Source organism: Meles meles, chromosome 11 (assembly GCF_922984935.1).
Source record: "Meles meles chromosome 11, mMelMel3.1 paternal haplotype, whole genome shotgun sequence".
NCBI lineage: Eukaryota > Metazoa > Chordata > Mammalia > Carnivora > Mustelidae > Meles > Meles meles.
This window is the reverse complement of record NC_060076.1, coordinates 63,164,606-63,188,777: the sequence shown is the minus strand read 5'-3', so window position 1 is coordinate 63,188,777 and position 24,172 is coordinate 63,164,606. Positions and strand designations below refer to the sequence as shown.

Here is a 24,172-nt window from a genome sequence, read left to right as displayed (position 1 = left end):
CACAGCAAGAGTTTTGGTCTTATATCCTCTAGTTATTAGCCAGAAGTATTTCTTCAGGCATTTGAGCTAATCCATTTTGTACCTTCATCCTTTTTTTCATTACTTCACTCATCCTACAAACTTCACTACATGCCTGTAAGCACCAAGAACTAAGCTATGTTCTGCTCATGATACATTATAAAAAAATGGATAACAGTCCCTGATCTAAATAACATGCTGTCATGGGGGGAAAAGAGACAATAAATAAATGAAATCATTTCAGAGTGATAAATTTTTTTTAAGAAAATAAAATCAGGTGATATGATAGAGGGTGACTGAGGACTCGTGACACAGTTGCTATCTTTTCACCTAGAATCCATTCACTCTACCACCAAAGTGGGTCAGATTGGGGTCCATGCTCCCACGTGGGATTGACATTGTTTTATAATTCTATTGTTTTTGTTCTCCTAAGCCAGAAAAGTATTAGGGGAAAAAAAGTATTTTTTTAAGCCCTATCCCTTTCTGTCTTGCTCTGGTAATCATGTGCAGGATATTTCCATCCTTTTTCTTTCCTTTCTGAAGGCTTTGAAATCAATACTTCTTGTGTTTGAGGGGGAGTGGGTGGGGGAACTTGCCTAACCAAGCAGTCCAACGTCAAGAGTTTGAAATAATTTTAGAACTTTTAACTGGCACAGTTGTGTGTGTGTGTGTGTGTGTGTGTGTGTGTGTGTGTGTGTAGGTGTATAGCAGAGCACATTTTTGCTCCAGTTAACTCCTTGAACAGACTGGCTTAGCAACTGTAAATCAGTTTGCCAAATTCTAAGTGGGTGGTGAACTGGAATGAATGAGGCACACAATACATGTTGCAGACAAAGTAGAAAAGGAATCTGAGTAGAAATGGGGTCACACAAAAGGCAAAGACAAGAAACAATTGTGACCTCACATCCGATAAGACTTTCACACACAGCATAGCCTGCCACCACAAAGACGTGCTTAGATTGCCTGGCTATCTGAAACTTTCATTTTATTCAGAGTTGTTATTTTACATATAGACAGACACACAAACTTGCTCAGGCACACATGTGAGCATACACAAATTAGCTGGTCCATCCAATAAATAGGAAAGATTCAGAATACCCATGGACACAGCATATACAATAGGAATAGAGATAGCAATGTTCCAAAGAATACATCACAGCACTGAATATTGAAAAAGGAGTAATAACAACAACAAAAAGCAACAAAATTAAGCGTTCATTGAAAAGAGAATTATGCATACATAATACTACACATTTATTGAAAATGCGTAAAAGAATAATTCCTGACATGAAGATGCTTCTGATATATGTATTTAAAGTGCAAGTGTCAACTATCATGATCCCATTTTTGTAAATTTTACCTTTTTCTGATTATCTTACACCTTTTTATTATAAAAATTTGGAAAACTCAGATGAGAAAATAAAATCACCCATTATCTGAAAACTCCCAAGATAACAACAGTCATCATTTAAATGCATTTCTTTTCAATGTTTTTTCTTTTTCTCTTTTATGACAGGCACACTCAAGTATGTTGCCCATTTTTCTGTTGTTCTATCTGCCCCCGGTTTACTTGTGACTTTTCTTTATAATTCTTTTGTCTCCAGCTTTATTGAGATAATCAAGAAAATGGTATATATTTAAAGTGTACAGGGGCACCTGGCTGGCTCAGTCAGTAGAAGGTCCAACTCCTAATTTCAGGGTGGTCAGTTCAAGCCCCACACTGGGTGTGGAGCCTACTTAATAAAATAAAATAAGAAAAAATAAAATATATAATATAATGATTTGATAAACATATTCTGATAGATGATTACCACAATCAAGCTAATTAATTTACTCTTTCTACATCATAATCATATTTATATTTAAAATAAGATTATGCTCTGTGTAAAGTTTTATGCCCTGTTTTATTTATTAACATTATCCCATGAATAATTTCTAATAACTTTAATATTGTTCAATGATATAATTTTAACTGTTATGTAGCATTAAATCATCTTATTTATCATAATTTATTTAAGTACCCTCAAATTAAGTACCCTGTCTTATTTCCTTCAGATAAATTGCTAAAAGTAGAATTTTGAACTATACGATATACGATATCGATAATTAATTTTAAGGTTCTCAGTACATATTGCCATGTTCCTCTCCAGAAAGATCATACCCTTCTGTACTCTATTTAGTAGTATAGTGATTCACACATTTCCCTGCATTATTATGATACTATTATGATATTATGATTATTATGATCATTATTATGATTAAGAAGCCCTAGGTTTCAGCCTTAATTCTTTAACGTACTACCTATGAATTGGGACAAGTAACCAAATCTCTCTCTCCCAATTTCTCTTGGTGATCAATGAAGATAACATCACCTATATCGTTATGTTCTTAGCATTCAAAGGAGGTTAATACATATAAAGCATTTGGAAATGGTAAAATCCTGCCCAAATATTAGTTGTCTTAAAAAGGTTTTTTTTTCCTTTATTTTGATCTTTAAGAGGATTTACTCATAATTCTGCTCAGATATTATTAGGTATTCCTATTTGGAAAGGTTTTTTTCTGAAAATTTATCACATCTTAGTCAGCTTCACATTGCCTATTCTTCTTCCAACTAGATTCCCAAATACACTAGTTTCTCTTCCTGAATATTCTTATTCTTTCAAAGGTGTTGTGCCAGTTCTCAAGGTAGAAGCTGCAGGTTTTCTGAGCCCAAATCATGATCAATTCCCATTAATCTTCCTTCCAATGCCCCATATCCACAACGTGCCCTTTGTTGTCTTACTGCCCTAATGCTGTGCTTAAAAGAGGAACTTACTGAAAATCTGTTGTGCCGAAGTGTGTAGTATTTGACTTCCCTTTTTAAATGGAGATGGCTCCCCATTACCTGCAGGAAAAAAACCCAGATGTCCCAAGTACAGTCCTCCATACCTGAAACCACACTGTTCGTTTGATAACAGACTTTGAGATTCAATATTTTCTTCTCTTGCCAGCTTTTCTCACTTTGCTCAACACTCTAATAAGCCAAACTTAGACTGAAGGTAATTAATCCTGCTAAAGGTAGAGAGTTTTACAATTGTTTTCTTGCAAAAATAAATATATGATCCCACTTCTTTTATTTGTGAACTTCTTTTGGTCTACACATTTTCTGGACTATAATAACAGGTATTAAAGGTCTTAACAAGCCTCTATTAAAAAACTCAGGACAGTGAGTCTGAGGCCCAAGGACACTAATAAACCCTCATTTCAGGAGAAAAATGCTAACACGGGCCTGCTGTCATCTATACAAAGGTTTTGCTGACTCAATTAGGCAAAATGTGGTGATTAAGATGGGGTGTCTGTGACCTACATTTTCTATTTCTTCTTCTGTTTAAAGATTTTATTTTTAAATAATCTCTACACCCAGCATGAGGCTCAAACTCCCCACACTGAGATCAAGAGTCTCATTCTCTACCGACAGAGGCAGCCACCCATCCCTACATTTTCTTTACTTCAACTGACTAACTCAATTCATTTCTGCTTCTAGATGTATTTTAATGTATTTTTAAAGCATCTGCACATCCAAGAAAGCATTTTATCTGGCTCAAACAAGATGCTTGATATATTTAACATGGCATTAACATTTATCCCAAAATAATCAGTATTTTCTACGATTTTGGGCTGTGACATTCTTGTAGGATTGGGAAAGAAGGAGGTAGTGCAGTAGGACAAACATTCATGAGATTTTCTCCTTTAAATCCCAGCGCCAAAGTTACACAGAACAGAAACAGCCACAAGGAAAATATAAGTCTTTTTCTATTAGTTACTGATGTTATCAGCAGTGAAAGATTTGTTTTAGCAGTGGACCCCATAAAATAAAATTCTGGACCTGATGTAAATTTTCTAGTAAGAGCCCAAATGTTTGTATTCTTTTGAAGCTATGTTGTCCATTTATTTTCACCTCACGTCACCGGAATTTGTTGGTTCTGTCTCTATGGAAACCATTCAGAAGGGTGATACTGTGAAATCTCCTCACCCTCATGTGCACAGCCCTCTCTATCAGTGCTGGTGAAGTACAGTATTACTCTCTGAGATTCAAATCGACTTTCAGTGAATGGAAAGCAACAGCATTTAAAATGTGCCCAAAAACCAGGACTGAAAAAGCAAAACAACATTGTTTCCCTCTCAAAATGCTGGCAGCTCCTAAAGTAAATTAAAACATCCACTCACAGCCAGGAAGCAATATGGTGAATATTCTCTATGGCCACCAAGAGTGAAGGCCTCTGGCCAGTATTCAGAGAGCTAAAATGCTGCAGCTCATTCATGTACTTTTGAGGCTTATTTTGTAAGGGGAAAGACAGGCCATTTGCTTTTGAAATCAAACTTGGAGTTCAACCATGCAAACTTTTGTCAATACCACAGTGGAAAAGAAACCTCCGCAGTGCAAATTATTCACACACACAGTAAAAGCAAAAAAAAGCAAAAACAAAAACAAAATGCACCTAGTTCTTTGATGGTTCTTTCCTGTTCTCCTACTAATGAAGAAATGGAGCATATTGAAACCAAAAGCTCTGGCCAGGAGGCGGGAGTGATTAGGCCAATAAATTTGGCTCCTCTAATGATGGGACATGAGCGACTTCATCCAGGACAAAGCACTCTGATGAACCAGGACTGCTTTGCTATTCAAAGCAGAAAAAGATACAAAGGTGCTGTGCTTCTCATCCATCCAGGCTAACCTCTGCCCTAGCCTAGACAAATGCTTTGTGCCTCAGAACTGCAGGTCTGGACTTGAGGCAGCAGAGGAGGACAGCGTGTATTGATGACCAAACACAACATCAACTCCTCACAGACTCAAACACACAGAAACCAGCTTATGTGGGGAAATGGGGAAAAACAAGCTTATGTGGGGAAATGGGGAAACTCACGCAGATCAAAACACAGTACTCCTGTTTTCAATCTAGTAATACATTACCATCCTGCATTCTCCAGTAAATTCCGCAAAATCGTCTGTGGCACAGAGCAGTTATAATAGCCCATGCCCATATACGATCTCCAGATCTTGTTTTTGCTGGAAATAGCATGCAGAGTTGTAAGGATTTCATTTTCACCTGATTATAAAAAAGAGAGAAATATTATAAGCAGAAAAACATCTCAAAAGAGAACTCTAACTATAGTTTAAGAGCTTTGTTTTCTTTGAATATATATATGAAAACAGTTATATGAAAAATATAAGAGTCAATCCCCCAACAATACTACGTAGTGCATGCAGAAATTTTAAAAAATCCCAAAACATCACTCAATTACCCCTCCAGTATGGTTTCCCATAATTTTTTTTTTGGCTCTTCTTTTTTTGGCTTTGTTAGACTTGCCCAATTTTAATATTTGCCTCATTCTGAGTTTCTACTGTTCCCTTTACATTCCTATGGTATTTACACTTTCTACTTTCTTGGGACACCTGGGTGGCTCAGTTGGTTAAGTGTTGGACTCTTGATTTCAGCTCAGGTCATGATCTCAGAGTTGTGAGATTGAGCCCTATGCTGGGCTCTCTCTTCAGTATAGCATGTTTGTCCCTTTCCCTCCCCATCTCTCATTTCCTTCCCACCCCCCACTAAATAAATAAAATATTTTTTAAAACCTCACCTTTCTCAGGGGAGCCCTCCTATACTGCTGGTGGGAATGTAAGCTGGTGAAGGCACTCTGAAAAACGGTATGGAGGTACCTCAAAAAGTTGAAAATAGAGCTACCCTATGACCTAGTGATTGCACTACTAGGTATTTACCCTAAAGATACAAATGCAGTGAACCAAAGGGGCATGTACACCCCAATGTTTATAGCCGCAATGTCCGCAATAGCCAAACTCCGGAGAACCTAGATGTCCATCCAAGATGAATGGATAAAGAAGATGTAGTGTGTATACATATATATACAAAGTGTATATAAAAGTATCAGTTACACACACACACACACACACACACAGGAATATTATGCAGCCATCAAATAAATGAAACCTTGTCATTTCCAACAACATGGATGGAATTCGGGTATTATGCTAAGTGAAGTAAGTCACTCAGAAAAAGATAATTATATGATCTCACTGATATGAAGAATTTGAGAAACAAGACAGAGGATCATAGAGGAAGAGAGGGAAAATGAAACAAGATGAAATCAGAGAAGGAGATAAACCGTAAGAGACTCAATTTCAGAAAACAAACTGAGGGTTGCTGGAGTGGAAGACAGTGGGAGGGATGGGGAGTGGGTGATGTACATTAGGGAGGGTATGTGCTATGGTGAGTGCTGTGAATTGCATAAGACTGATGATTCACAGACCTGTACCCCTGAAACAAATAATACATTATATGTTAAAATTTTTTTAAAAAGTAAATTCTGCTTTCTCTTAGTAAAATACTGTTTTCCTTCTTAAATTGCCTTATAATACCAATATTGATATAAGTCTTAAATAACACATGACCTATATTTTTCTCTAAAACTCCTCTACTAACTCTGATGCTTTTTCCTTTGTGTCACTTACAGGGCTACTTATAAAAAGTCCTTCACCCAACAGTGTAAAGTAACAGCTGTAATAGAAGATGCAGTTTTAACCAGCATTCCCATTAGGACACTTCGATAATTAAGAAAGAATTATAAAAGTTCTTGGATGCAGGTGAGACCCTATTTGGGGTCATTCATATAGTAACAACAAAATCTGACCTCTGAGCATTACTCTTTGCCAGGAATCATACCAAATGCTTTTCATGCACCTTAGGAATCAGGCATGTATAGGATCACTTGCCCAAGGCTACATGGCTTTCAATTGAATGGTTACAACCCAGTCTGTCTGACTCCAGATTTTACACTCTCCCCAGCAGGCCAGGTACAAACCAGCTTCAGGCATAGCGCTTAGACTAAAAGATAGTTTCTAGATACAAATGAACTTACATGGTTCTTTTTCTGCCCCTCTGCCTATAGATACATTATTGCAGTAAAAATTTAACTACTTGGGCAAATATCTGGCTCCTCTAAGATCTTCTCAGGGATTCAGTCACTTAAATTTTAGAATTGTCTGATTTTATTGTTACTATGTCAGAGAAAAATCTATATACAGCAGTCTCTAAAATGGCAAACTAGATAAGAGGATGCTTCACTTTGTTTTAATCCTACTGTACTCTGTGACTATTGCTCTCATTAATCCTTCTTTATCCTCAACGAAAACACTTTTACCCTCCATCCCACCCTCCCACCCCACATGCTTTCACAAAAAGTAAATTCACAAGAGATGTGTCATTTTGCCAGTCTAGGTTAAGGAAAGAGAAGACAGTTTTCTAGGTTATCAGTTCCATGAGTAAATATCATCCAACTGCCTTATGATAGACAATTTTACCTTTTTCCATTGAAAGTTTAGGAAATATAAGTGAAAGTTCAATAAACCAATATCTGAGGAGTTATGCAAGTGCAGCATCTTTAGAAGCAGTCATGAAAGAAATTCATTCACTTCCCAAAGCTTTCTTAGGAGAGGGTGATTGAGAACCCATTTCGAGTTGGGATTGACTAGCAGTGCCTGGTAGGCACACAATTCAGCAAGGCCAGCTTCAATTAAGATCTTGTGCAAGAAGGACAGATCCCTGTTCCGTATTATGTCATGAGGACAAAAGGTCTAGCTCCCAAATGAGAATGGTCTGTGAAGAGCTTTATCTGCCAAATCAAGAGTTTAACCTTTAGGTGGGGGCACCTGGGTGGCTCAGTCATTAAGTCTGCCTTTGCTCAGGTCATGATCCCAGAGTCCAGGGATCGAGTCCCCCATCGGGCTCTCTGCTTGGTGGGAAGCCTGCTTTTCCATTTCCCCCTGCTAGTGTTCCCTCTCTCACTGTGTCTCTTTCTGTCAAATAAATAAATAAATAAATAAATAAATAAATAAATAAATCTTTTTTTTTTTTTTAAAGAGTTTATCCTTTAGGAATAACAGAGTAATGAATAATATCTTTTCTATGTTACAGAAAGATAATTACTGATAAGGTGGCTAGGTCAGAGGGGAGACCCTAGAAACATGGAGATATTGTAAGAAGCTTGTACATTAGTCCAGAAGGGAGATGGGCAGAGGAGTGCCGTGAATTGAACTGTGTTCTCTAAAAAGATATGTTAAAGTCCTAACCCCAGGTGAACATGATACTATTTGGAAATAGGGTTTTAATGACGTAATCAAGTTAAGATGAACTCATACTATATTAGGGTTGGTCCTAATTCAGTGACTGCCGTCCATATAAGAAAAGGGAAATTTGGATGCAGAGCTACACATATGAGGAGAACACCATATGAGGACAGAAGATTATAGGATCAACAAGCCTTGCTTCTCAAGCTTGACTTTTTCTTATTTACCTTCTTTCGGAACAAAGTGAGTTAAACAAATGAGCAGACATCTGTACACCAAGGTAATGGACACTCCTGAGTCATCAAGAGTAGTGTAGGTTCTTGGCCATGCTGCTGAAATGCTTCCCATTTTACTCCACAGCAAACCCCACAGCCGTGCACATTCTTCTCACTCTTCCATCCAATCTGACAAAAACAGCTTCCTCCTGTAAACAGGCCCAATTCCAGTAACTATCTTTCTTATGAATGGCTTTGAAACTGACCAGGGGGAAAGGAGACAGAAAGAGAAAGGGAGTGTCCATTAAGAAACACTTGGAAAAAAAAAAAGAAAGAAACACTTGGAAACAATGTGTCACTATCCAAGTTCCTGCCTACAGTCTGTCACTGTGCATTATTGTGCCACCTCGGTCACAAAAGTCCTCTAGTAGTCCTTCAGGAATTCAAGCAATATGTTCTTTTCTTATGGAATGAATGCCTGTTTCTGACCTTGTTTATTCCTCTGCCTCTGAGCATTGCATAATGCCCTGGTTCTAATGTACCAAGAACAGAGTTCAGTGACCTGGGCACCACTCTCTTAAGAATCTGCAGGTGGATCTCCATGCTGTTCCTCTTCGCAGAATTCAGAATGAATGCTTCCTCCTTAACATAATTCCAATAGCAACTCCCTTGTCACCAGCACCCAAAATACCACGGGGGGCTTTGTACTGACCACTACACCAAACAAATACTTCCTAACAGGATCAAGCCAATTAGGTATTAAATACTCCATGTACTATACACCCAGGTCTTAATTTTCCATGTATGTGAATTTTGACCAGAACTGGAAAAAAATATCGTTAGAATAGACAGGCAGGCTGTAATGGTCAATGTTCCTGCTATACTGAAACACACATGCATACACACATTGTTCCCCACCCTTGAGTCGTTATCCCTAACACATAACGCTATGATTACTTTTTGTGTCAATTATATGAAAAAATGTACCCATGCTTTATTTTGTTTCTTGGCAATCTTAAAATCTTAGGTCAAAGTTTCCAAGGAGAGAAAAGAAAGGATTCTGCCATTTATATTTAAAAAAAGAATAAGGGGCGTCTGGGTGGCTCAGTGGATTTAAGCCACTGCCTTCGGCTCAGGTCATGATCTCAGGGTCCTGGGATAGAGCCCCACATCGGGCTCTCTGCTCAGCAGGGAGACTGCTTCCCCCTCTCTCTCTGCCTGCTTCTCTGTCTACTTGTGATCTCTCTGTGTCAAATAAATAAATAAAATCTTAAAAAAAAAAGAATAAATACATATGCATATGCTACATAGTAACAGAATATCTTGGGACTGATTCTCAAGAAACTGACAGGATAAGACTGAAGGAGTCTTGCTTTTTCCTACATATCTTCCTGTGTTTTAAAATTTTGGACAATATGCCTATGTTATCCAAAAATTAAAAATTCAATTAAAATGTTATGTGCAGAACAAAATCCTCCTTGTGAAATATATGAGTGCAGACACCTTTCAGTCCCCACAGTGGCCAAAGGTCCACAGGGCATTTTCCGGGAAGTCCAGCAGCACCCAGCACAGAACAGCCACTCAGCCAATGTCAGAGCCTCCTTCCCACTCCCTGCCCTTCGTGTACTTGGCAAGATACTCAGAAAAGATCTCCAAGGAAATCATCAGGACTGAAAACCAACACAATCATATTTGAATTTGCCCAGAAAGGCCTTTTTCTGCCAGAGGCTGAAGGGGAAAGCTGGGGCCAGAATGTTAGGACAGAGACTGCCTTAGCATATTTTTCTTGCCAACCTGCAGATCCTTGACTTCAAAGCTGCTTAGAAAACCATGGGGTGGGGTCAAGGGTCTCAATCAAGATAAACAGACCATGAATGATAGCCCTTGTCAGGATATTTTCTGATTTTCTGAGTTGAACCTGGAATTTGCGTACAAATTCCACTGTAATGTGTAGCCTTTCTGTATCATCGCCTAATCATTTGCAGCACCCCACTCCTCCCCCATAACCGCCTGACTTAAACTCACTTACCGAACCCATAAATGCTACTCCCTCTTATGTGTTAAATTTCCTCCCCCAACAAAGAACAGTTTCACAAACAAAGTCTGTGAATCACAGAATTTCTCCATTCCAGAAAGGTAAACCAATCTGTAAGCTCTGTGTCATTTAGAATAGGGACACAGCAACTCTTTAAATTGAACACTCTTTGATACTCACAGAGGGAAACCTGTGACAAGATATGCTTGGGACAGGACCATGCAGGCCTGACTGGGGCTCTGATCCACCTGGCCCTAATCCTGCCAGATTCTTTCCCATCTTATTGCTCAGTTAATTAACATTCCACTGCACCCAGCCCCTCATTACCCCCAGGGGTTAAAGCCCTCCAGCGGACACCTCCAAAGCCAAAAGGAGCTGAGGCAGGTCCAACCTGTGTTTGTGATGGCTCCTTGGTCCCTCGTCTCCATAGGAGTGAGCAGTCCCTACAGCCCTTCCCATTCACCCAAAATACAGGTTTGAGATCTTAATACTAACTGTAAGAAGACAAGAACATCCCACAGTGGGGAAGTGGGGACAAGAGGCACCATATATGTCACTTTCTCCTTGGTCTTGGGTCACACTACTTTCTGTGGGAGGCCTCCTCTACCACCTCTCTTCATTTAATATATGAACATTTTTAAAAGAAATTTACAGAGAAACTGCAATTCACATCTATCTGGTATACCCATTTACCTATATAATCAGGCCAAATGGTGAGTTTGAAATGAGAATCAGGGTGGAAGTCCTGGAATATTTTTTTTCCTCTTTGCTGCCCTGTGGGGACATTGTTATAGCCAGCAGAGCAAAAACAAGAAGGGAAGGATATGTTCTAGGAGTCCAACTCAAACAATCTAACATGCTTGCAAGAAAGAGATAATTTTTTATAGACCAAAGAAATAGGCATAAGGAGAAAGTTATAGTCCAACCCAGAATCTCACCCACTAAATTAGAATCTCTTTGTGAGCAGGAGCATAGCAGGGTGCTAGGCACAAAGCAGGTGCTCAGAAAATACAGATGAATCAAAGCATTGCAATAAAAACTTGCCTAAATTCCCACATATAGCTAGCTCAAATATTCACCATAATCACCCATCACAAAATCTCATGATGACAAAGCAATACACAAACTGTTTTCGTGTTTAGTTCAACTGCATCCCTAAAAGTATGGGCTTCAGAGAGACATTTATGGATGGAAAACCATAGCTATTAAGTTCTGTGAAATAACACTGTGTATTAATTAATGCAACTAATTTCAGAATCTTAGAAATTGTATTTCCTCATTGTTAAATTTATGTTGATGATATGGGCATATCAAAAATACTTTTTTTTTGTAAAAATACCAGGTTTCTTTCCACTTGGATGCTCACAATAGCTATTCTGAACCTTAACCCATTTTTCTTTAACATTCAGTCTCACGTTTTCCGTCCCTCACTCAGATCATCAGACAGGCAACCCTTCAACTCTTCTTACTTCAGAGTGTCCTTATATCCTCAGGTGGACTTTATTCCTTCTTCTGTCTAAGAAAAGTCCAGAATATGCCAGTGGGGTCCACAACCCCTGACTGAAATTTTATCCTCCAACCTCTTTAATTACTTCACTTCAGAGAGCTCTGCCTCCTTTTACATGCTCTGTTTCCCAACATCCTGACTTCTAATTGCTCCCCATATTCCATCCCCAGGACATCTCACTTCCCATGAATTTGTTTAGAATACTCACTAAAGGGGCGCCTGGGTGGCTCAGTGGTTTAAGCCGCTGCCTTCGGCTCGGGTCATGATCTCGGGGTCCTGGGATCGAGTCCCGCGTCCGGCTCTCTGCTCTGAAGGGAGCCTGCTTTCCTCTCACTCTCTCTGCCTGCCTATCTGCCTACTTGTGATCTCTCTCTGTCAAATAAATAAATAAAAATCTAAAAAAAAAAATAGAATACTCACTAAATCTGGAACCCCATCTCTCATCTCTATTTTGAGTTCTAGACGCATTATTTCCAACTATTGCTTCAACACTTCCAAATGCATGTTCCATGAATACCTCAAACAATTCTAATTCTGCTCAAACATTCATGATCTCTCCTTCCTCCAGGACCCTCTGCTTCTCCGTTTCCTGTTGATGACATTACCATCACCTCCAGACACTCAATCTAGAAACTAACAGCCCACCTGTTGCCCCTCTGGATCAACACCATGTTTATACTAAAACCATAATTCCCATAGGCTGCTCACAGCCAGTTACTAAGAACATCAAGAGAACTAATACAGAACCATTCATGCAAGATGTGGGTGACTTTGGCTCAAGTACTCCCATTTGGACTGATCAAAACTTTCTTAGATCTGTGCTTGCAGCCTAAGATTTTTCTAGCCATTCCTCCCCTTCTATCTCTCTCCCTTTCCACCAGGGTCAGAACTCCAAGGCAGTCTAAAGACCCCCTGCCTTCTCCTGTTTCCACTTCCAATAAATTTTTTGCATATCTAATGTCATCCTGGTGAGTACATTTTGGTGGACCTGAACTAATGCACATTTCAAATACCACCTCTAAACTCTCCAACAATCTCCCAGCTCCTTCCATATCTTAGTTATTATAAATAATGCTACAATAAACATAGGGGGGCATATATCTTTTTGAATTCGTGTTTTCATTTTCTTTGGTTAAATATCCAGTAGTGGAATTATTGGATCATATGTTATCTCTTTTTTTAACTTTTTTTGGAACCTCCATACTGTTTTCCACAGTGGCTGTACCAATTTACATTCCCACCAACAAGGTACAAGTGATCCTTTTTCTACCTCTTTATCAACATTTGTTATTTCTTATTTTTATCTTAGCCATTTCAATGGGTATAAAGTGATAACTTGTTGTGGTTTTATTTGTACTTCCCTGATGATTAGTGATGTTGAATATTTTTTCATGTGTCCATTAGCCATTTGCATATCTTCCTTGGAAAAATATCTATTCATGCCCTCTGCCAATTTTTAAATCAGATTTTTTTTTTTAGTGTTGAATTGTATAAGTTCTTTATATATTTTGGATATATTATGCTAAGTGAAGTCAGACTGAGAAAGACAGACTCCATATGATTCCACTCATAGGTGGAATCTAAAAAACAAAACAAACAAAAAATAAAATCAGAACTATAAATATAGAGAATTTGATTGATCATTGCCAGAGGGGAGGAAGGGTGGGGAAATGGGCAAGATGGGTGAAGGGAAATACAGGCTTCCAGTTGAGGAATGAATAAGCCATGAGAATAAAAGGCACAGTACAAGGAAAACAGTCAATGATATAATAAGAGCATTCTATGGTGACAGATGGTAGCTACCCTTGTGGTCAGCACAGAAAAGGCATAAACTTGTCAAATCACCATATTGTACATCTGAAACTAATGTAACATTGTGTTCCAACTATATTCAAGCATAAAAATTTTTTTAAGTGAAAGTTAATTCCCTTTCCTTTGAATTCAGGCCGGACTTAATGAGTCACTCTAATCAATAGAAAGTGGTGTTAAGTGATGCTAAAGGAATTCCACAGGTAGGTCATAAAAAGGGTAGCTTTTCCTGGCTTTCTTTCCCTCTCTTGAATCACTGGCTCTAAGGGAATCCAGCTGCAGCTGAAGGAGAGACCCACGTGAGGAGGCACTAAGACCTCCCCCAACAGCTGTTGTGAGTGAGCCACCTTGAAGTGGCTCCTCCAGACCCAGATGAGCATCCACCAATGTGACCACAATATTACAAAAGACTCTGAGCCAGAACCATCCTGCTTGGCTGCTCCTGGATTCCTGACCCACAGAAATGGTGAGGATTATAAATGTTCAGGGTTGTTTTAAGTCACAGAATGTTGCAGTTAATTTCTTATACAACAAGAGATAATAGATAAAATAGCTTCCTCCCCCCAGAAAAGTCAGTTTTTAAATTAATATTAAAGAAGTAACCTCATTTATATAAAATGTATTTGATGATACTGGATAAATTCCATGATCCTTTGGAATCAAGATGGAGAGGGGGAAAGTTGGTTTTACATTTCATGTTCTTTGTCCCCATCACAGGACCTATTTTATTTGTTCACTATGTTTACATGTTTGTATCCTTCATATGTCAAAAAAGAAGGAAGTCTAAAACATTTTATTATTTCTTAAAGATTTATTTAAAATCTTAAAGATTTATTTACTTATTTGAAAGAAAGACACACACACACAGAGAGAGATAGCAAGAGCAGAAAGAGAGGGAGAGAAAATTTCAAGCAGACTCCACACCAAGCACAGAGCCCAACGTGGGGCTCAATCTTACAACCCTGAGATCATGACCTCAGCTAAAATAAAGAGTCAGACACTTAACTGACTGAGACACCCAGGCACCCCCAAAACATTTCAATGCTAAAAATGATAACTTATAAAGACTGAGATACCAAGTTTGAATTCTTACTTTAAAAAGAAGGGAAAAATGATTATTTTAGGGTACCATCTTTTTTTTTTAAGATTTTATTTGTTTATTGGACAGAGAGAGAGATCACAAGTAGGCAGAGAGTCAGGCAGAGAGAGGGGGAAGCAGGCTCCCCGCTGAGCAGACAGCGCAATGAGGGGCTCGATCCCAGGACCCTGGGATCATGACCTGAGCCAAAGGCAGAGGCTTTAACCCACTGAGCCACCCAGGCACTCCAAGGGTGCATCTTTTAAGATTATTGTTTTCATTTCTCCACTTCTATTGGGATATGCCTCCACCATTTAACTGAAATGTCACTGTGGTATAGTAAAAAATATATTATATATATATATGGTCTTTGGAATTTGAACAGTAGGATTCTTTTGTTATTCATAAGAAGCCCTTTGAGGGGTGCACTCTTTCTCTCTTTCAAATAAATAATTTTTTTTAAAGCCTTTCTGATCACACCTGGTCTTATGCTAATGAAGTGATTTAGAGTGGTGCCCTACATAGCCTCAGGATAGGGCTGGCTAGAAAGACCAAGAAAAACCTACTAATTAGAGGGTTGGAACTTTGTTGGCCTCACCCCACAGACCTCTGGGAAGGAAACAGGTTGGGATGGGAAAATACAGATTATGCTCTATAAAAACTCTTGAACAACAAGATTTGATGATCTTCTGGGATGGCTAATGCATCCACATGCCAGGAGGGTGGTGAACCCCAAGTCCCACAGGAAAGAAGCTCCTGTGCTCAAAACCCTTATGAACCTCACCTTATGTACCTCTTCATCTGGTGATTCATCTGTATCTTTTATAACATCCTTTAAAATAAACTGACAAACATGGAAATGTTTCTGAGCTCTGTGAGCTGCTCTAGCAAATTAATCAGACTCAAGGATGGGGTTGTGGAAACCTCCAAAATATAGCTTGTCGGTCAGAAGCACAGGTGGACTTGGGATTGGCATCTAAAGAGGGGACAGTTTCATGGAACCAAGCCCTTACCCTGTAGGATCTGATGCTATCTCCAGGTAGATAGTGTCAGAATTGAGTTGAATTTGTAAAACACCTGGTTGAAGAATTGCTTTGTTGATTGAACTGAACATACACCAGAATCCCCAAATGATGACAGTGTAAGTATTCTGATAAGATTCCATCAATGATGAGATGCCAACAATACTAAAATACTTCCCTAATTGTGCTTGTCATGTTGTATTTGCCTTTTTTTCCCTGTGAAGATACTATCTTTATTTCTTTGCATTTTTTCCTTATATACACACCAAAAAAACAGTCAATGTAAAGATAATTGCTTTTGCTTCTAACTCTTTACATTGTTTCAGAAACCCTATTTCTCTCCCAACTTCACATTTCTGAGCACTCAGCATTTATCCATAGTTCTTACAGCACCTGGGACTTTTAAACTTTCTGACATAAGCTTCTCAAGGATGGTGATTATGTTTATTCACCTATTTTTCCTCACAGTGCTTTGCACATACTAGATGGTCAATGAACATTTAGCAATTCAGGCAATAGACCCACTGTCCAAGATATCACTCAGATTAGCAGCTGTCTACCTAAAAAGAATTAATGACAAAAATCTAAGGACAAGACAGATTCTATTGTGAGACTGAATACACAAACAGACAATGGCTAGACCATATTATTACCATGTAACTTTCACCCACAACCTGCAGCAACCTGCTCAAGAAACCAACACTTCTTTCTAAAATACCAGAAGCCAGCCTGCTTAAGTTAGACTTGCAGAACGCCAAATTGCTATCTTCAGTGACAATCCAGCACAATAACATATATAGTAGTGGACCAAAATTATTGGCCAGGGGGGCGCCTGGGTGGCTCAGTGGTTTAAGCCTCTGCCTTCGGCTCAGGTCATGGGCTCAGGGTCCTGGGATCGAGCCCCGCGTCGGGCTCTCTGCTCAGTGGGGAGCCTGTTTCTCCCTCTCTCTCTGCCTGCCTCTCTGCCTACTTGTGACCTCTCTCTCTGTCAAATAAATAAATAAAATATTAAAAAAAATTATTGGCCAGGACTTGATTAATAATTGACAGCTTGCTGAAGTTTGGCCTTGGCTTCCAATATAGGACCAACCATATAAAGCCAAATATGTATCCTTTTTGAAAAAAAGATTTTATTTATTTGACAGACAAAGAGAGATCACAAGTAGGCAGAGAGGCAGGCAGGGGCGGGGTAAGGGGAGCAGGCTCCCTGCTGAGCAGAGAGCCCGATGTGGGACTCGCTCCCAGAACCCTGAGATCATGTCCTGAGCAGAAGGCAGAGGCTTAAACCACTGAGCCACCCAGGAGCCCCTAAATATGCATCCTTAACCAATCACACAGGATCCCCTGTTTCTACTTGCGCCCCACCCCCACATCTTCTGCATGCCAATAGGCATGCATGGGCATTTCTGAAGTCCTTCCTTTATTTCACTATAAGGCTTTCTCATTCCTCTGCCAAAACAAAAGTCTGACTCCCTTCATACAATAAGTTCAGAATAAATAGTCTTAACTTTTCTCTTTTGGCTGGTTTTCATTTATTTTCATATGTAAGGAAAACATATAAGGAAAATCCATTGGTATTATCCTAAAGACAAAATAATTAATATTAAGCCAGAAACCTGGTCAGGAATAAGCCAAGGGAAAGCCTTGTAACAAACTTAGAAGAGTCTACACGCAAAACCCAAGGATAGATACCATTCAGCCGAAAGACACCTGACATCCACAGTCTGGGGAACAGCTGTTTTGTTTAGGTGTACTTGGGGTCAGTGCAGGAGAGTGCCCAACCCAACTTAGATGACATAATCACCACCTGCAGCTACATTACACAACGTCCCCTTTATTAACCATTTATTAAACACCACTCTAAACGATGTGGCGAACATTAAGTTCCCACAAGTTCATCAGAAGTTTCATTGTGACAGCTCAGCTGCTTGGTTCTGGCTGAATAATCTGAATGTTAGAGGAGTAAGTTTCTCCTCTCTCTACCTAAGCACTCTCACAATAAGCAACGTGCAATTTTGTGTAAACTTTAAACCCTGCAGCTTCTGTGAAGTTATGAGCTAATTCAGTCTAGTTAGCTTGAGATGACTTCACTGAAAATACTACACAGTTTAAGGCATACCATAGCTAAAAGTGACTGAGTTGGTTCATAAAGTACTTTTAAATTTGGTAGTAATTACAAAATAAATATATAGTCATTGTAGAAAATCTAGGAAAAGGTAATAAAAAAAGAAAGCTAAAATCAAGCAACATGGCCCATCCAGGGAAATAAATGCTCCTTTTTTCTCTTTCTTTTTTTTTTATGTCTGTATGTGGGTGAGAGAGGGTGGATTCACTTGAACAGGATGACAACAGGGTTTTGAATCGAGTAGCTTTCCTTATTTCTTTGAAGCATGATTTGCTGAGAAGCCAACTTATAAGGTATTCTTTCAAAGCACTTAAATGTCCTAGGGGAGGGGAGCATCTTCATGATAGATGAATCATCTGTACTTTCTTGATTCTGTCATGTCATTGTCCTGTACGTAATGGTCCCTTTACCTGTAGCACCTTCCACCAGCCTTGCCCAGCAGAGCATCATTACTCATCCTTCAATACCCAAACCCTAGTCCTGCACCTGTGACCTCTTCCCTCTCCCTGCTTGTGGCTGGCTATTCCCACATCTGTGCTCTCTGCATGCCACTGCATTTCCACCAGAGCTGTTGGTAATGGCAGGGGGAATCTGGTATAACTGGGTTTGTGCATAACTGTAAACAATGAAGACAGTGGTTTAAACTAGTGGTTGGAGGGTGGACAGTGGAGTTAGGCTGCCTGGGTCAAATTCTGTCTCCACTGCAAGTCATAACATATCCTCTGTATGCCATGATATCTTTATCTTTAGAACAGAAAATGGTATTTACCTCAAAAAGTTGCACTTAGGACTAAATTAACACATGAAAAAGCACGCTTGAGGCGCCTGGGTTCTCAGTGGGTTAAAGCCTCTGCCTTGGGCTCTGGTCATGATCCCAGGGTCCTGCCTCTCTGCCTACTTGTGATCTCTGTCTGTCAAATAAATAAATAAAATCTTTTTAAAAAAAAGAAAGAAAGAAAAAAGGCACGCTTAAAAGTGCCCAGTACAGGGTAAGCCCTGCATAAATGTTTGAGATTATTAAATTATGTGTAAGAACTAATCCAAGTATCTCCATGGTACTTACAGCTCTCAGTCTTCTTTTTACTCAGCAATGAGGGCATTTAAGACTCATGTAACTAACTAGCTCTTCCCAGTTTCCTGTGTATACAGTGAACAAATATTAGATCCAGAATTCCTCTCTAACTACAACAGAACACAAGCATTCAACATTAAACCATTTGGATAATGCGGCTCTGCTACAGAAATACTACTACGAGAAGTTACATGGACCAATTTGTTCTCTCCATGTGGAGAACATTCATTAACTATGACACGTGCACACTTTGGTAAAACATTGATGCCTTTCTGACACATTCTGTACTTACCCCAACCAGACCTCACTCTTGCAAGAAGCAAGCCTTGTTGGAGAGCCAGTCCACTCAAGGCAAGGAAGTGGCAGGGTTGGTGGCAGGGAGACCTCCTGACTGTGCAATATTTTCTCTAAGTCACCTCAGAATAACTGGAGGGACCCAGCCCCAAAACTCACAGAAGCCACTGGGTTTAAAGTTTATAAGTAAGCTGCATATTACTTATCAGGAGCTTGGTTCCAATGAGAAAGGAAAAATGGAATCCCCCGAAGTTCACATTATTCAGCTGGAAATGAGTAGATGAACTTTTTTTTTTAGACAGACAATTTTGACAAGTCTCTTAGGCGCTAATGCTCTTAAAGAACATCTATTTTAGAGTAGACTGTGAAAAGGGCTGACCTAAACATTTTCTGACTTTTGAAAGTCTCAGAAAGGCATTACCTAATGCTTGCTTTAAAAATATACAATTTGGAGGGGCACCTGGGTGGCTCAGTGGGTTAAGCCTCTGCCTTTGGCTCGGGTCATGATCTCAGGGTCCAAAGATTGAGCACCCTGTCCAGCTCTCTGCTCAGCGGAGAGCCTGCTTCCCCCTCTCCCTCTCTGCCTGCCTTACTGCCTACTTGTGATCTCTGTCTGTCAAATAAATGAATTTTAAAAATATTAAGTATATATACAATTTGGGGGGGGGGGGTGCCTGGGTGGCTCAGTGGGTTAAGCATCTGGCTTTTAATTCTAGTTCAGGTCAGGATCTCAGCATTGTGGGATCAAGCCTCAAGTTGGGCTCCCCACTCAGTCTGCTTGAGTTTCTTTCCCTCTGCCCCTCTCCCTGCTCACTCACTCTCTCTCAAAAATAAATAAATAAAAAATAAATAAATAAAAAATAAATAAATAAATAAATAAATAAATAAATCTAATGCGTATATATATGTAAAACTCTTGAGGCACCTGGGTGGTATAATGGTTAAGCAACAAACTCTTGGTTTCAGCTCAGGTTGTGACCTCAGGGTTGTCAGACCAAGCCCTATGTTATGGAGTCTGCTTGAGTTTCTCTCTTTCTCTCTCTTCCTTTGCCCCTTCCTCCCTAAAATAAATAAACAAATCTTTAAAAAAAAAAAAAACATATATAACTCTTCACTTTTTAAATGTCCAGCAAATTAGTATTATCATTTCCTAAAATTGAAACAGATAAAGCTTCCAACTATCCCTAGGTCTCAATCAGTTCAACTGAACAAAATGTGCAGATTTTATTTGAAAGGCAAGATCCCTGTTGGCAGAAGAAATGGTTCAGATTTGAAACCAATCAGGGAAGCACTCCTCATAATAGCTTGAGTTACATTAGACCACTGGAGTTGGACTGGCTTCATATCTCAAGTTGTTTCTTTGCCCCTTTTTTTGGAGGGGGGAAGGGGCGGAGGGAGAGAGAATCTTAAGCAGAGTCCACACCCAGGTCGGGACCCTGACTCAGGGCTTGATCTCAAAGGCCCTGAGACTGTGACCTGAGTGGAAATCAAAAGTCAGACACTTAACTCACTGAGCCACCCAGGCACCCCTCAAGTTGTCTATTTTAAAACAAAATAAAGTTTGGGCCACTTGAGTGGCTGAGTCAGTTAAGCAACTGACTCTTGATTTCCACTCAGGTTCCTCTCAGGGTTGCAGGATCCAACCCCCAGCTGGGTTCTGCACTCAGAGCAGAGTCTGCCTGTCCCTCTCCCTCTGCTCCTCTCTTGGATTGCACGCAATGCGCCCCCCTCTTAAATAAACAAACAAATAAATAAAATCTTTAGAAAAATGAAGTCTGCCATCTATATATCCTTTCTGTCCTAAAACCTAAAACAAAACAAAGTACCCTCTCTTCACCTGACTCCAATAAAAGTGTAAGAGACAGCATCTCTATGATTCACAACCAGATAACCCCCAAAAGAATTCTTTCCTGTTGAGAGAGAGGGAGAGTGCTCTTCAGCTCTGCCTGACTAATCCTTTGACATATGAACTCATGCCTAAGTCCATGAAAGTCAAGTGCTCACATAAAAATAATGGGTGACTGGGTGGCTCAGTTGGTTAAGTGACTGTCTTCAGCTCAGGTCATGATCCTCAAGTCCCAGGATGAAGAACTGCCTGCTCTGCAGGGAGTCTGCTTCTCCCTCTGGCCCTCCCTGACTTTCATGCCTGCTTTCTCTCCCTTGCTCGCTCGCTCTCACTTTCACTCTCACGCTCTCACTTAGTAAATAAAATCTTTAAATAATACCTCTGAAAGTTAGTCTTCAGATTATTAAAGAGATTTAAATGTATACCAAAATTCTAATTCTATAAGCAAACTAAGCTTTTTCAACCAAGCACAAATCTTATTTGCATGTTTCTCTACAAAAATCATTTTACCTTGCTGCCTTAAACTATGCATAAATAATGAAACTGGACCTGAGATAAGTAAACAATGTGAAACTGCAGTCCTATAAAGAAAATTGGGCTAGGAGGACAGTTTACATCTCCTCCCGTTTTTGCCACTTCCGTAGTTCTATGATATTGGCAGTTCCTTTTTCCCTTCAGAGTATCCTGACTTGCACAGAGGTGATGACACTTCTCAACCCAAAGGATATGAGAACCGAGGTGTGGGATGGTTGCCTGGGAAGTGGGGAGTCCTGCATACGCGTTTGGGCACTGCCTTCCGATGGGAAGTTTGCGGCGCCTAGATAAAAACCTAGAAAGGCGAGCCATGGACTCCAACCTAGGGTACAAAACTGACTGCTCCAGGAACTAAATATTCCACCGTCTCCTGCCGCTGTTTTATTTTAATAAACATATTTCCAGTCCTGGGCAATCCTAACCCAGAGCTGTATTTTCAGAGACCATAGAAGACAAATAGGTCAAAGCAAGCGGAGTCTAAGGGAGTCTTCCCGGCAACTTACAAACAGGGTCTTCCATTTTCAAGGGTCTTTTCAAGCGGATGCTGGCGGGGACCGTCTTCTCAATCAGTTCATCAATGCTCTAAAATTAAAACAGAAGTTCATGAACACTAAAGGGAGAGGAAAGTGCTTCGGGAGTTAAAAAGAGTCACCTCTGTGTTTTGCATCTACAAAGGCTTGTGGGAACCTCATTTAAATCGCCTAATTACGGTTTCTTTTTTTAAGAGAAAAGAGCAACTGAGCAAACCAGAAATCACTTGGAGGAAAGCAAATGAATTCGGTTAGTGATTCGACCACTCCAGGTTTGATTTCAGCCAGCAACCGGAGATAATAGGATAAACCAGGAGGTCCTCCTTTTGCAAAGTTAGGGTTCATCAGTAGGGCGAGTTGGGTTGAAAAACGTAAGGTTCTGAGGCGCGAAGAGCGGGCGGAGAAAGTAAATGGGTGAGAGAAGGCTGGGGCACAGGTACCGAACTCGCGGGCTCGCTTCCATGCCAGGGCCCCAGACCCGGGAGCCCGTCCCACGCGGAGCAAAGCAGAGTTCCGGGCGGGGCCGAGAGGCCCCGCTGACAGAAACAGGGCAGGATGGGAGGAGGCCCTAGAAGGCCGGGTGGGGTCCTTACCGCCAGCCCCAGGGCCTGTAGCATCTCCCTCTGGTCTTTGTCCCCAGGGCCGATGTGCCTCCGAGCGAAGTCGTCGTGTCTGGGCAGAAGGCGCTCGAGGAGGCGCGAGTCCCCAGCCCTGCTGCTCTCCCCGCCGCAGCTACTGCTGTCACGGCCCCGCGGCACCCAGAGCAGTCCCTTGCCTCCAGCCAGGCGGCGGCCGCCCCCGACTCCACAGCCCAAACGCAGCCCCCAGGCCCTGGCGCATGTCTGCATGGTCGCGGCCACAGTCCCCTGCCTCGGCCCGCGAGGGTCAGCCGCGCTGTCGGCCTCTTCTGGTCGCAGCCAGGTGGCTGCTGCCTTCTGCCTGGAGCCCCTTCTCGTTGGGCCACCGGCTGAAGAGACGGATGCACGCTCGCGGGCAGTGAATGGACGCAGCGCTCAGCCTGAACACGCGCGCAAAGTTGTTGCTCCACGCGAGGCACCTGCTCCGCACACTTTAAGCGTTGCCCTGCAGGCGGGCGGTGGGATGGGGCCAGGAAAGGCTCTGCCAATGGGAGTGGACAGAGGGGCAGGGGCGGGGCACAAGCCGTCCCGCCCCCTCCCCTACTCATGTCTCCGGCCCTTGGCAGTCTTGCTCCTGGCCCAGAGCCTGCCATCCTCAGTCACTCTTACTCCGTCTCTGGCTCACGCGAAGACCAGGGCGATCCATGCGCTTGGGGTTAAGGTCTGGGACCGCACTGGCGCGGGATCCGGCTGCACAGCTGTGGGCGAAGTGCTTGGGGAACTCAGCTGAAATGAAAGATGATTCTGATAGAGAAGCAAGGCTCAAATAATTAGTTTCCATTAATTAATTTTAGGGTCTCGTTCCTATATTTCATGGAAATCCATATGGGCAGATGAAAGTTTTTTTTATAGTTATGATTGTGGGCAAGTTACTCAACCTCTGAGCTTCAGGTTTTTTCAACTCACAGCTGGATGGGTTTAAAGAGATTATGCATTGAAAGAACTGTCCCAACAGTAGGCTTGAATCACTTCTCTCTCTTTCTCTATCTCTCCCCATACATAAGGTGGGGAGGGAGGGAATGCAAAAGATATTGAGGTATATATTTTGCACTATCATCTTAGTTAGAAAATTGTGTACCTCTAAGTTCTCCAACTATCTCTTGACATTTTTATCAAGAATGAACTTTGAAGGGGTGCCTGGGTGGCTCAGTGGGTTAAAGCCTCTGCCTTCAGCTCAGGTCATGATCCCAGCGTCCTGGGATCCAGCCCCTGCATCAGGCTCTCTGCTCAGCGGGGTGCCTGCTTCCCCCCACCCCCTCCTGCCCCTCTGCCTACTTGTGATCTCTCTGTGTCAAATAGGTAGAGTCTTAAAAAAAAAAAGGAATGAACT

General features: G+C 40.9%; 1 protein-coding gene across 1 annotated transcript in view; it reads right to left on the bottom strand.

Annotated features, from left to right (window-relative positions):
• Positions 1-23,262, bottom strand: part of GLDC (glycine decarboxylase) — a 98,661-nt gene extending 75,399 nt beyond the window's left edge. The window contains exons 1-3 of the mRNA XM_046023674.1: positions 22,798-23,262; positions 22,178-22,256; positions 4,967-5,102 (exon numbers count right to left, since the gene is read on the bottom strand). Coding sequence (XP_045879630.1) covers positions 4,967-5,102; positions 22,178-22,256; positions 22,798-23,052 — 470 coding nt within the window. The 5' untranslated portion in view covers positions 23,053-23,262. The remainder of the gene's footprint in view (positions 1-4,966; positions 5,103-22,177; positions 22,257-22,797) is intronic.
• Positions 23,263-24,172: the final 910 nt, after the last annotated feature.